Raw genomic sequence first — 14,464 nt, 5'->3', positions numbered from 1 at the left:
TTATTTGCATCCGGCCCTCTCTCGCTCTCTCTCTCCACCCGCTCTGTGTGGAGGGACTCGCTCCTGAACACTTCTGATGGGCTTTCAGGCTTTATGTAATAAGCTTGCTTTTGTTATAAAGGCTTTTTAGCATTGTTGGCATTCTCCACGAAAGCCAATTGGGCACAGCCAGGACAAGAAAACTAATTACAGCGTGGCTCGCGCCCTATGGCATTAATGAGAAATCGTAACAGAGCTAACAACCCATTTTACAGGCGCTCCGTTTGGGTTTGTTTCAACGTTGTGCCAACAGCGTTGAGCTAAAAATGTGTTTGTTCAAATTGCTTTCATTCTTCAGTGTTGGAAGTGTCACTTTTCCCAGCAAAGCGGAGTGAACATTGGTTAAGAAGGGGCTTTTTATGGAGATGAAGTGAACTGTGAGCATGATGCAATGTAAAGCAACTGATCTACGACAGCTTCCTCTAATAGCTCCGTCTTGGTACATTACTTCTACCAGCAGCAATTACAGCGAGGATAATAGTAATAGCACAGTGTGATCTCCAGATTCTCCTGATAAAGGAAAAAAGGACAGAAATACAGTGTTAACAGATATGCAGTTTGAAGGAATATCTAGATGCTTCATCAATGCCCATGTTCTAATGTCCAGGCAGGAAAAAATGATTTTATCTTTTTATCGTGAGATTTGGTGTGTTTGTGGTTTTAGATATCCATCAGGGCTTTAATAAAAGAGTTAATTTGGGACTTTGAATGCAGTTCCATTCGGAATAAATAAATCAAGGTTACAGTCTTCATTAGTAGAGACAGTTTGTTCGGTTGTCACGGAGATGGCTTGACTCAATTCATATTAGAGTCTGCAGTAATAAAGTGATCCATTACTGGAACAACACTGAAAGCTATCCACTGTAGAGGAAAATGAAAGGTCTTTGAAAGTATATATAAAAAAGTAAGACTTTCACCTCCATGTTCATGTACTTTTTTTTAATGGTGTTTAGGAACTTGTCTAGAGTCCTGTATTGTTAGTCCAATTGAAGAAAAAGTAGTGCAGGGTTGATTTGGCTATTTTTTGCATGTCTTTAATAGGGACAAAGAGGAAGGATGACTGTGTCCATACACAGAAGATAAATTTTATCTGATTATTACAGCCATAATGAACTGCTCCATGCAGTCTTGTATACATTTTATAGTGTTAATATCCCCAGTTCAAATCTGCTTGGAGCTTGGAAGCTCTTCTGTGGAGCGTGCATGTTCTGCCTGTGTGGTTTTTTTTCTGAACTTTCCTGCCAGAGCCAAATGCATTTGAGGTTGACTGGTAGTAGGCTATAGCCTGCAGCTGTGAATAAGTTTTGAAGAAAGTGGAAAATTATTGGACCGACAGTCATTTTGAAAGCTTTGTGCACATTTGCATGTAATTGTGTTTATTTGTTTTCCATTCTAAATGTTTTGCATTCTTTTTTGGCATTTTTCATTTGGTACTCCATCATTCTGTTACTCTCTGTTGTCATTGCTTTGTATAGTAGCTACACTTAAATTTACGGTACACAGGATGGTGGCTGTTTCTAGTTCTTTTTTGGACTTGTTTCATTTTTATTTACATTTTTTTGGGGTGCTTAACTTTATTTATATGCTTTATGTGAACTTTTGATGGCTATGCATGCCTCGTTGTGTCTCATCTCTGGACTCAGACCCAGGAGGCCGTGCAGCTCCACCCCTCAGAGTGTGCCCGGTATGTTCACTTTAATAATCTTTTAATACAGATTTTCAGTCAGAGTTGACAGAGAGCGGTATTTGGGGTAATCCACGTTTCCAGCAGCAGTCTGTGAGGCTGAACTCCACCGCTAGGCTTCTCCTCGGCCCGCCTCCGCCGCCGCCGCTCTCCGCCTGCTCGCCGGGAGACCCGGAAGCTGCGGCCCGCCTGCCTTTTGTTTTGTTTTGGCTGCGGGAGACAGGCGGAGGTCCTCCCGGCCCGCGGCACCGCTCGCTACATGGGGAGAGCCAAGCTGGGGATGGAAGATGACGGCCCGGGAGCCGACGCCTGTAAAATGCCCGGTTTAATCAGCAGTTTGGAGGAAGGGAGGGCGAGACTGTCCCGCAGTCTGCCGACACAAACTTCCTTCACGGACGGTAAAGTTGAGCGACCGGTCGGACACCTGAGGTCCGGCTCCCGGTTAGCGCCGGACCGGGAGCCGGAGAAGGGGAGCAGCCCCGAGGACGAGGAGGGGGAGGAGGGGGAGAGAGAGGAAGACGAAGAGGAGGAGGAGGAGGAGGCGGCGGAGGAGGAGGAGAGGGATGCGGAGGGCAACAACAACAACAACTGCAACAGCGGAGGGAGAGCGGGGCGGAGGGCGAGCGCTGCCGAGATTCTGAGGAGGAATTTCGGGGATCTGAGGTCTCCGTGTCTCCGCGCACACACCGGCGGTCGGATGCAGTGCGGCACCGAGCACGAAACCCGCACAGGAAGCGATAACGCCGACGCCAGTAACGAACATGGAAGTGAATGTGGCGAGTGTAAAAAGTCGGACGGAGAAACGGCGGACGCCGGTGCGCAAAACGAGCCAACCTCGAGCGAGTTAGCCACTTCGGATGTTGAAGGAGTTGTTGAATATTTAAAGGTTGTCGGCCCTAAATGTGACAGCGAGGCCGGCAGGGGCACTCCGGACGGCTCTGTCAGCGCCAAGGAGCACATCTACTGCACCGTTTACTGCATCGCCAACGACGGTCACCTGAGCGAGGCTCAAATCCCGGACCGGCGCGATGAGGCGGTGACGAGCGACGCCGCGGAAATGGACTCGTCCTCGGGACGAGGCGCGGGTTCGAGTCCCGAGCCGACCCTGTACACGGTGGACGACCTGGTGGATCCGTTCGGGGATCTGTCCTATCGGCTGTACAGCGAGCTGAGCGGGACGGACGCCGCGGTGCGGAGTTGCCGGGTGTGCCTGGAGGAGACAGCCATCGCATCCCTGTCCTGCTGCAGGAAGGCCGTGTGCGATGGGTGTTTGAAGCTCTACGTCAGCTCCCAGGTGGGTGGGCGGCTCGGAGAGAGGCTGGGGGGGGCGGGGGGGCAGCAGCAAGTCAGTGCTGGGTCAGCCAGCAGCTGGTTAAAGTAGCCTCGAGCTGCAGGGAACACAGGCCATTCTCTTTGTGAGCTATATTTAGGGTCGTTTCTACCCCACTGGCGTTATTCCGGACCATCAGCAGCAGCAGCAGCAGCAGCTGACCCCTCATCTTTAAAGGGAAACATCCAGATTAAGAGGCCACACCTCCAAATTACTGATTGATTATAATCCTGCAACTCCAAATCTTTCTTTTTGTTTGTATACTTAGAATCTCAAACATATCCATTGCGCTTACTGCACAGAGTGTATATTTGACATCACTGATCTGCACTTCCCTTATAAGATGGCAAAAAACATTACACGGCAACATCAGCATGTCTTCTTGTGCTTTTCTGTGAATCTTTTCTGTGCACAAAATCTGGGACCTGATCGGCATCACAGTAGAAGACTCTGACCTGTTCTTGAGAACTTCTTTCTTCTGGTCTTGTTAGGGAATCCACCTGCAAGCACATATTCATGTGTCGTTACAATCCCAGTCGAGACATACACACATCCTAATGTCTTCTGCTACTCACCAAAAAGATTGGAGAGGACTCAAGGTCTTGTTCACTGATTCAGATGATTCATGCTAATACTTCAAAGAAATGAATAATTGATAGATGAACATATACTTCCATTAATCTTAAGCGTTTCTTGGATAATTGCTGCGGACTGTCAGAGCTGAAGCGTGGATTTTTGTCCTTAAATGCCATTTCCAAGAGACACTGCAACGCCTCAATCTTATGATCTCAATCCCAGTTTTAATAAACAAGTAAGAAGTTACTGTTCTTCAAAAAAAAATCAGTTAAAGGCTGCTCTCTTTGCTACTGTTTTTAATTTTCTGCTTTATCTGCCTGAGATAAAACCGCTTCTATCAGATGTTCAGAACAGTTTTTTATCTTCATTTGTTCTGCTTTGATAACAAGGCACGGATAGTCACATAAACACAGAGACAAGCCTGCACTGATAAGAACTCTGGAAATGAGACGGGTCATGTAAATTATCTGTGTGTAGGTGGATTTATTTCTGTTAATGCACTGCTGCCTGATTTTAGCACACACTTGCTTGGTTTTAAGCCTCAGAGGGTTTACAGACCCTAGTCTGTGGACATAGATAGAAGAGACTGAAATATTCCCTGGTCACTTGAACTAGGAAGGTCGATTTATGTCCCAGGACGGCAGACTGGTGTGCGACCCGCCGTATGGTTTAAACTTTCATCCTTTGTTGTTCTTTACCAGGCTTCTCAGAACAAGTCCGTATCTGAGATGAAATAGCAGTATGATAGCATCTAACTTTGCTGGAAAAAAACAGTTTTTATGATGATATTCTATATATTTTCTTAGATGTATTATTATAGTTTATTTTACCAATTGGGTTATGGCTCCGAGCTCTGCAAACTGTATCAATGTAACGCTATCTTTTGTTTTTTCCTCTATAAATTGTGTATTAAACTACTGAACCTACTGTATACACATCTCCCTCTAGTTGTCAACATTATTCATGTACTATTTTTTGAGGGGAAAAAGTATCGTTTGCCAACTTTTCAGTCTATTTGCTATTTTTGTTTTACCTTTTGGTAACCTATTCAAACTGTTTATTCATTTATTACTATTGTACTCAAGTATATTTTACTCAAAACCATTTGGCGAACTACTAAACCTTATGCTGACCTTGAGCTTCACGACTGATTTTATATTTGATTTTTTATAAAGCTTTCAAATTAACTTTTGGCTATAACATATTGTTGCTTTTGCGGTCATGTGGTCACTTTTTAAACTTGTGGCGCATGAGCAGAGCACAGATTATGTAATCCACGCCAGCGTCACGTCAGAGAGCTTTGACAAAACCTGAAGTCTCCGCATTGTGACAGGCATCGGCCCATTTGTTATTTGGCAGTCATTAATCATGCTTGTGGCTGTTGGATCGAGTTATTGAACAAAGTCACCTACATTTGAAACATCCTGCACACAGAGTGTGTGTGTTTATAAGGGTGATAACCTGCTCAGCCAGTCTGGCTGTGGTCATCATCACGGTGTTGGTGTTGTGGCAACAATGACAACAGAGCTGCACAGGATACATTTTCATAATCATGTAATAGGTTTTGTTTGCATGTGTGTGTGTGTGCGTGTGTGTGCGTGTGTGTGCGTGTGTGTCAGGGGGATAGTGGGTGGAACACCATCAGAAGTCACTGCTCTTCTTTGCTTTCTGGCTGTCCTCTCTCTCTAGTTATCGTGTGTCAGTCCGACAGGTCTCTCAGGCTTCGATGGTGGAGAGACAGAAAGTGAGACAAACGTAACGATGTGGAATAAGGAAAAGAGAGAGGGGTGGAACAGGAGAAGAAGAGATGCCCTGCGAGGAAAAGCACAGACAAAGCAGTGACGTAGATCATGACGACGTCCACAAGAGCTCCTCACTGTGTCGCATTAGGACACGTCTAAATCCACACGTATATTAGGTGGATCTTTATTTAATCTCGGTGTGTACATAGTCATTTTGGAGTCGAGGTTAGCAATCTGAGAACATCTCTGCTTCAAGTCTTGATTTAGAGGCCTTTATGTGTGAAGTTTTCATGCCCTTCCTGGGCTTGTGTGGGTTTTCTCCTTCTATTGATCGCATTTAAATTTGCAGTGATTGATACTGTAATCAGTAGCATTCAGTTAATGGGGCTACACTGTGGGATGGTTCAAACTGCCTCCTCTGGAATGCTCAATCATCTTTCTGTGATGTTTTCCAGGTGCGGATGGGTAAAGTATACATCAGCTGCCCGATCCCGGAGTGCAACGGCAACCTGGAGGAGGGAGTGGTGATCGCTCATTTAGCCAAAGAGAACGTGGCGAAATACCAATACTTTTTGGAGCTGAGTCAGCTGGATTCGAGCACCAAGCCCTGCCCACACTGCAGTCATTTCACGTCTCTGAAAGCACATAACCCAAACCGCTCCGAGCACAAGTACAAGGTACGAACGTGCACCGGCGGCAGCCCTCGCTGTAATGTTTAACAACAGAAACCAGTCGTTGCTCCAGTAGGATCACCTTCAAACTCATTTTGGCAGATGGATTCATCAATAAATATGCTTAAGCGCTTATGTTTATTCAACTAAATAATGTTCATCCATTTTTTTTCTTTAATTATTTCTAATGTTGATAATTATGTGTTTTTAAAATGAATCACTAGCAATGAAAAGCTTGGCGTCTGTGCTCGTGGTTACTTGGTAGCGTTGAGGTGAAACCACACACCCGAAAGGCTTTGGTGAAATAGAAATGCTGTGTTGCATATCTTGCACACAGCACTGCGTTTACCCATTTATTGTAAGTGTAACAGAGATGAATTAAAGTTATGAAACAAGCTTCACTGCAAAACCAATTCTGATAGTTGTAACAGTTGCAGATCATTATGAAGTCCTATCTAAAGGCTCTAACTCGCACTAAAAGAGATGCGCTTTTTATTGCCTGGGATTCCCAACACCTGATAATAATTTCTAGTTTAATTAACTGATATAATGAAAAACATAAATAAGCCCAGCATTCGAACAGAAATTAAAGATAAAGCTCAAGTGGCGTGAGAGTTGAGGGGTGAAAGAAGAGGTGAAATCTGGCTAAAGCTCTACAAGAGTTTGTTGATAGTCACAAATTTTAATAATCTATGGCTAAAAGTTAATCCCTGTTGAACACCTCTTTCACTGGATGTACGTACGTCTTTGTTACTGTAGCTTGCATCCTAACCGTAGCATTCAAGTTGACACGTCGTCTGAACAGCAACACGTTTCCTGTGATTGTACAGTTTCGAGGCTTAATATCCGTCGCCCCTCTGTCTCTGCCGTAGATCCAGTGTAGCAATTGCCAGTTCGTGTGGTGCTTTAAATGCCACGCGCCCTGGCACAATGGGATCAAATGCCGCGACTACAGGAAAGGAGATAAGCTGCTACGGACCTGGGCGAGTGTCATCGAGGACGGACAGAGAAACGCCCAGAAATGCCCTCAGTGCAAGGTAAGAGCCGAGCGTCACGCTGACCGTCCCGATGGAGGATCAAACGTTTGTTCTGCTGCATGAGGCCACAGAGTGGCGAGTGACCGGCGGAGGGTGGCATGAGGATGGATGGAGACTTCCTGGCATCTCCCTTATCTTGCAGCCTCATCACGACCAACTTAGTCTTTATAATGTCTAATTTGACTGTCAGACGACCAAAAGGAAGATATAAATTAAGCCAATTATGGATATATGAGTAGTGTTTTGCTCACAGCAGCAAGCAGCTTCCCTCTGCGGCGGTCGCCTTGTCGCTGCATGTCTGTCTGATGCGGCTCTGGAGGCAGGCGGGGAGGATCGTGTTCCACTGTGAAGCCAGCAAATTGGTGTCACGCTGTGTTTAGCTGGAAAAGAGGCTGAGCGCTGCTGAACTTAATGCCCAGTTTTTAGGAAGACGGCTCACTGCTGCTGCAGCAGCCAAGTCGTGAGGATCCTTCCGCTGTGCTGCTGTATTTGTGTTTCTGTGCCATTTAACCGCATTCTTACAGTTTCCATAAACCGGTTTTCATTATTTTCAAATCAACTGAGCTCCGTTTCAAATTGAGCTTTGTGCTTTTGTCATTAATACATTAGAATTGTGTTGGCTTTAAAATGAAACCACTCATCCCATTATCCTGTTTTTGTATGTTTCCCCCCCCCGATCATCAGATCCATATCCAGCGTACGGAGGGATGCGATCACATGACCTGCGCGCAGTGTAACACCAACTTCTGTTACCGCTGTGGAGAGCGCTACCGACACCTACGGTTAGAAAGAAATCCACCTTCTTTACTCCAGCTGCACCGTTTGGTTTCTCTTCTCCCTTCCAATCCCAGCTTCCTTCTGTTGCCAGATTTTTCGGGGACCATACATCGAACCTCAGCGTGTTCGGCTGCAAGTATCGCTATCTCCCCGACAAACCTCATCTGAGGCGGCTGGTTCGAGGGTCTGTCTGCGGTAAGATCGCTCTGCCTTGTTTCCTGGTGTAAATACCTTTACGCTACTGCTCATTCATTAGAGGGCGTGGCCCATTACTCTTCAGTTGTTACTGCGCTCGTTTAAAGAGGGCGATAGTAAAGCAAAGCACTTTGCTCTGGTAATGAGGACGCTGAACTCTGTTATTTAGCTGCAGTTTATTCTCGCAGTCACAGCTGTGGCTCAGGTGGAAGAGCAGGTCGTTCTTCAATAAATCTGACTGGCAGTGAGATTTCTGTGGAGACACCGAACCCCGAGTTACTCGAAATGGGGGCCGAGAAGGTGAAAGGTGGTGCAATCTCCCTGTACTAATGTTGTGTAGAGCACATGCAGTTTGTAAAATATATATTGTTCAATAGGTGAGAGGATGAAATCATAAAATACTTTGGATAGATCTGTGTCCCTCTGCTCTCCATGGCAGCTCCAGCAGGAGGTCTGCGAGCTGAGAACTCGTTTGTTACTTAACACGAATCTCTGGCTGTTACATTACTGTTCTTATGTCATGAACTGTTGGTGGAAAATACTTTTTTTAATAGGTAAGAGTTGAAGATTCAAAGCAAGTTTTCCACTCTCATTAGCCAAAACTTGAAAACAAATGACGCGTTAAGTGGATACATCCTTGTTTACGTCCACATCCCAGCTGTGCCCTGATCCAAACAGTAACTTTGAATCAATATGAGACTGGTGTCCGGACATACACACAGATATGGTCCTTAGAGGAGGAATTTCCTGCTCCGGGGTTCATTTTGCTATTTTAAGCTTTCAGAAATTGTCATAAGTCATTTCGGAGAAAGTCAGGCGGTCAGATGAGTCATGTTTCCTTTCTGTGGGCAGTCAGATGAGTCTCTGATGTTTACCTGGAGTCTATTCGACCCTGGGAAGCCTTGTGGAGTCCAGGCGATGGCCGGCTGGAGGTGTTTTGATGACATGAGGCAGATCTACACCCAGCAGGCTTTTTAAATGTGACTGGCTGACATGATGAGATTCTTTTCCAGTCTTCCTCTCACTTTATTTATTTATTTTTTTTCCCCCGTTTCTCTCTGCAGCCACCAAAGTGCTGATCGCCCCAGTGGTCATTCTTCTGGTGGTGGTGCTGGGAGCTCTGGCCTTGGTGATAGGTAACACAATTACACACATGAGCACACATGCTGATTATTCAGAGTGACGTTCCAGTGAGAGCAGTGCTAAATGGTTCTGGCTCAGTAACAACGGTAGACTATTTTTTTGCTGCCACATGGCAAAAAGTGGGAGCTGCTGCACCATCAGTGATATTTCCCTTCATATCCGTTGTTTTTTTTTTTTTTGTTTTTTTTCTGTTAAGTAAAAAGCAAACCTTTCCTATTAAAAATGCGCCAAAGCTTGAGATCCTCATTATCATTCTCTGGATGACTGACTTCTGTTTCCTGGAAATGCATTAGCAGCTGGAGACTTGTACTCCACAAGTCGTTTGTCAAGGCCGTATTGTAAACTACCGATGCCTCAGCTGAACTGTAATTAGTGTTCATCTCCTCTCCCCGCCTGTAAGTCTGACTGATGATCTGCAGCAAACTAAATTTGCCATGATGGTAGATTCATATTTATTTTTATCGTTAATGGAATCAGTGTCGTCCTCTCCAATCCGTCCTATTTCAGCTCAATTTATTTCACAAATGCCGAATGTGTTTACTTTGTGCTGCAATATGAAGTAATCTAATCACATCCACAGAGGAATGTCAGTCCAAGATGTTGATATACATTAGTGAATGATTAATTTGTGTGGGACAAAAAAAACAAGATTTCAGCGTCCTCTCATCCGTCTCCTGCAGGATTGGTTGTGTTCCCGGTTTACTACGTGTTCAAGAGGAGAAAGAAGCAGCACACCCGCGGCTCGGGACGGTGGATTTGATACTCTTCCCAACCTGCATCCACATCGCACGGTCACAGTTTGTGGGGGGAAAAAAAAAAAAAAAAGCGAGGTCCCGCTTCTTCTCAGGGACGGACGTGCCAGCCCGAGTGCTTACAGAACTCCGACACAAAGCACCGCATTATGATCACTGGCAAGTTTTGAGGACGTTTCAGGTAAAAGGAAGCGAAGAAACGCACGGAAAGAGGCCGGATTGTTGCACAACATCACATCCTGATTATTTATTTCTCACAGGGTTATTCCTGAAAGGATGCTAGTCGTTTTGGCCAAAAAAGGAACGAGGACCGTTAAAGTTAGGTTAAACTTCCTGGACAGTGAATGTATGAAGCCTCTTAAATCTGAAATAGATTCAGCTCTCGCCTGTAGAGAGGGCTTTCTTACTGCCCAACGCCTGCTGTGGACCCGCCGGAGGACATTTCAGCAGCGCACGTTTGCCGTTTTTCACCACTTTTGCTGCACATTTATTCGTAACTGTTATTCAGGAGAACAAATCCGAACGCAGGTTACCGTCACGTGCGGTTTACAGCCCGTGACGATGTTTTATAAGAACTAGCCGAGAGCGCCGGGTTAGCAGTTCTGATGCATTGATGTTATGAGCTGGAGGAAGGTTCTGGGTCGTGGAAACTCCGAAGTGGCTGCAGAGTGAGCTTGACAATGAAAGTGAGGACTGTTAGATGGAAAACAAATTTGGAACAAGCCATGTTGGTGCAGCGTCATCCTTGCTCATCCTGTTGTGGTGGAAGCTCGGCTTTATGCTGGATGTGGAGAGTTTCCATTGCAACTGGAGTCATTTCCGAGCGCGCTCTGCAGATCATGCGAAAGGAAGGCTGATACTTGACTACTACTCTCTCCTAACCTGGACGGCTCTGCCTGATCTGAGATTCGTGCTTGAAGGTTTAAAAACTGGGTGTGTGCGCAACTCCGAACAGGAACAAACAGATCACACACACACACATCCTCCTTAACAAACTGAAAGCACTTTGACCAAGCCTCGTCCTTCCTCGCTCCCCTCTTTCGGCCGACTCTCGCACAACCCTCCCCACAATGCATCTGGCCACTGCTGTGCCCACGTTACTGTTTGCCAGTATCTGCATCATCAAAAAAAAGCTACCGTGCCAAAACAAAACGCTGAGCGTGGTGGGACGGAGGGATGACTCTGTCCCTCTGTTGATTTTTTGTTGTTGTTTTTCTTTTTTGTTTTGTTTTTTTTAAGGGTTGACTCTGGCAGAGGTTTCAAACACACAGGCTGTAAAATTAGAAAATAGATGGTTGAAAACACTTCAGAACAACCAGAAATGCTTTTAAGGGTATGAGAAAACAAAAAAGACAACTTCTTTATTCTTTTCCTTTTGCAGCCTGGACGGTGGTTCAGCAAAGAACTAAACAGGGTGTTTTTTGGTTTGTGTTTTCCATTCAGATCAGTTTGCTGAGCACTGATTACATGGTTTATTATATTTGTTTCTGGATTGATAGTTGATCAGGTTTTGCAGGAGCTGGTGCAGAGAGGAGCTTCGATGCCGCTCTCTGACAGTTTTTGGATGGTCACGGTGGTTTATATCGCGTCTCGTCTGGATCCATTCTAACTGGCACATGAGAAGGAACACACACACACACACATACACACACACACACACGGAGTGCTGCCAGGAAGCGGGAGATTTTCAAGAGCTTTAAAGGTCGCCACCTGGCAGCCGTCAGCCGGCTGTCCTTCACTTATCCTTCTCTCCTCCCCGCTGTCATTGTTTCACTTATCGCGGCCGCTCTCTGATTGTCCCCTCACATCCTCCGTCCGTCCTGCTCTCAGAGCCGCGACTGGACTCTGACCTCGGCTGTGAGCGCCGATGATTACCGGCACAGAAACCTCCGTGCAGGAGAGCCGGGATACACACTCGCTGCAGCTGCAGCCACAGAAAAGCACTCAAACGGATGCTTTTGACCTCCTGATTGACAAAAAAATAGCGCAGAGCTGCCTGCTGTGCACGCCACAAGGTCAGAGACAAGAGCCTCCTTCGTCACTCACACAATTTTTTGTGTGTTTATCTGATTGGTCTTTGATTTGTTTCAGGGTGTTTTTTTTTTTTTTTTTGTCAATGTAACGGTCCTTCTTAGAGGTCAACAGAAAACGTGAAAGATAGGCACGATTGACAAATCGATCCGTGCAAAGACGATGCAGTAAGGAAACATATAGGATGACAGTGCAGCTGAGCACTGATGTTCCCATTAGTGAAGATATGCAGTTCTGTTTTTGGGTGAATATTAAAGCACATTTTCATCACAGAATCTTCTTTGACGGACTGAAGGTAAGAAGCAAGAGTCATCTTGAAGTTTCTATATGATAACGCGGTAGCGGGTGAATACACAGTCAGACTTTTCGCGCTGCGTTACGACAGAAAGCATCTTGTGAGAGTCTGATTCCAGCAGTCACGAGAGCTCTTAACTCTGGGTTTGAGTCCACCCTCAGGGAATTTGATTTCACTGAACTCAGCGCTGTGCCACTGAAGTCACTTGAACAGCATAATAGTTTTGTTTTTTCTTTCTTTCTTTCTTTCTTTCTTTTCGATGCTTCCTGATGAGTTTTCCTGGAGCTGCCCCAGTTAACATTTCCAGTTCCAGGAAGTTGAAACACTGTAGTGTTAAAAGAGGTCAAAGTGTCATCGTGTTGCCGGCGCTGTGCTGGCGAAACGAAAACACAAGTAAACATGTGCCAGCACAAATAAATGTGTAACACTGAAACACAGCTGTCCCCTGGTAACCTCTGCAGACTTTCCGCCGTTTGACCCTCAGCTTTTCTTTTCCTTTTTTTTTTTTGTTCGATTGCTGAATGAGTGACGGTGAAAAGGATGTTAGTTTTTATTATTATCTTTACCTGGAGCTTTACTTCCTGTTTCTTTCAAGAACAGGTATTTTCAACTGTTTCCGTCACATTTGCTGCACCAGTTGACCTGTGTGTGTTTGATTGATCGGGTTGATTGATTGAGTTAAAGTTGCCAGTTAATTAGCAAATGGAACAATTTGGACAAACAAGCAGTTCTTTGGGTTTTGGTTTACAGACTGATTTTTTTTTTCTTTCCAGACATTGTGGTGTGTGACTCAGTGTTGCCTGGTTATATACTTAAATCAACTTGCAGTATAAGATGGTGCTTGCCCCTCGCAATAGTCTTTTTTTTTCCCCCACTTCTTACACAAGTGTGTATAAACGCATACTTGTGTGACATTCAGAAGCCATGTTAAAGCCCATCAGTGCTTTGTTTTTGTGTTGTGTTTTTATAACAAAAAAAAATCTGTTTGGATGAAGTTTCATAAGTGTTGAAATTTTACCAGTGATTGAGTGATATGAGTTCTTTTGGCCAACGGTTTTTGCTCTTCCCAGATGTGTCGGCTGGCTGATACTTCTGGATTTGTTTCTTTCTACTACAATCAGAGTGATAATGATGTGAAAATGTTGCCTGCGCAGTGATTGTGGACCAGATTAGTAACTTCTGAAGCTGGGGTGCAGTCTGTCACAGCTTCGGTGCCGTTTTGCATTATGTGGTAGAACAACTACTGAAACAGCTAATTCCTCGCAGCGATAAAGGCCCCATGTGAAGGAAGGTGTGTGAGTGGAATTGCTGTTAATGGACGTCTCACCCAAACACAGAGAATATGCAGTGCATCCGTGTGGTTTGGGGGCAAAACTTTTGTTTTGTATGTTGAATTTTAACTTTAGTACCACAATCCAGGGTGTCGGGCGGCTTAATCCAAATCACTCTTGTACTTTTTTGCACAAGTTAAACTGTCACTTTACTTTGGTTCATATAAACCTCGCTCTCTGGATCGGGATGAAGAAGCAGTCGCATCGTGAGCCCTGCTTCCAGCGTCAAATGGACATCACGAGGCCGACGCGGACTCTCAGAGAAACAGAGGATTATACCAAAAAGATGTGTCTTTTTCAGCAAATGAAGTGTCTGGTCAAAGAAGAAACATTACAGGTTCATTTTAACTCAGGAGACCTGAATGTTGATGTTTCACTATATGATGTATTGTGAATAACATCTGGATGGACCACATGTTGGAACCACAGCAGCATATTTATTTGTAATACACTGCTTAAGAAGAATATTTCTGGTCAAAAAGATTTGATTAGTATTCTCCTTGTTTGCACCAGGAGCCCATTGTTCCACCTGCTGCCACTGTCAGAAATATCTGCTGTTATTATTATTATTGCTCACTTAACCAGGTACACTGTTTTCATCCGAGAATTTAATGGATAATAAACTAAATTCCAAATGAATTCCTTTTTTCTTCTATTGATTGGTACAATCGTTGATTTGTGTAACAGTCGTGTAGACAGCTGGTGTGTGCTTCAGCCTGTCTGTTTGAGCAACAGGAAATGATCTGATCTGCAGCTGTGACTGCAGGGTTTTGTCAGTAGGGGTCACAAGAGCATCATGGGAGGCAGAGCATCTCCAGAGACTGAAGACTGAAGATGCAGGGAATAAATGGAACAATGGAA

General features: G+C 44.9%; 1 protein-coding gene across 1 annotated transcript; it reads left to right on the top strand.

The window, feature by feature from the left end:
* Positions 1-1,906: 1,906 nt before the first annotated feature.
* Positions 1,907-14,242, top strand: rnf217 (ring finger protein 217). Its single transcript, XM_030110649.1, has 7 exons — positions 1,907-3,017; positions 5,827-6,048; positions 6,915-7,079; positions 7,764-7,861; positions 7,948-8,051; positions 9,116-9,187; positions 9,875-14,242. The coding sequence occupies exons 1-7, from the start codon at positions 1,983-1,985 to the stop codon at positions 9,952-9,954; spliced, it is 1,776 nt and encodes a 591-aa protein (XP_029966509.1). The 5' UTR covers positions 1,907-1,982; the 3' UTR covers positions 9,955-14,242.
* Positions 14,243-14,464: the final 222 nt, after the last annotated feature.

The sequence above is a fragment of the Salarias fasciatus genome, chromosome 15 (genome assembly GCF_902148845.1).
Source record: "Salarias fasciatus chromosome 15, fSalaFa1.1, whole genome shotgun sequence".
In the NCBI taxonomy this organism is placed as follows: Eukaryota; Metazoa; Chordata; class Actinopteri; order Blenniiformes; family Blenniidae; genus Salarias; species Salarias fasciatus.
The sequence above is the reverse complement of the archived record's forward strand: the minus strand, read 5'-3'. Positions and strand labels throughout refer to the sequence as shown.

Excerpts from the sequence above, each read along its gene's own strand:
- rnf217 (XM_030110649.1), top strand. The coding sequence starts at position 1,983 with ATGGGGAGAGCCAAGCTGGGGATGGAAGATGACGGCCCGGGAGCCGAC. Across the intron at positions 7,080-7,763 it reads AGAAATGCCCTCAGTGCAAG|ATCCATATCCAGCGTACGGA; the intron begins GTAAGAGCCGAG and ends CCCGATCATCAG. Across the intron at positions 7,862-7,947 it reads GAGCGCTACCGACACCTACG|ATTTTTCGGGGACCATACAT; the intron begins GTTAGAAAGAAA and ends TTCTGTTGCCAG.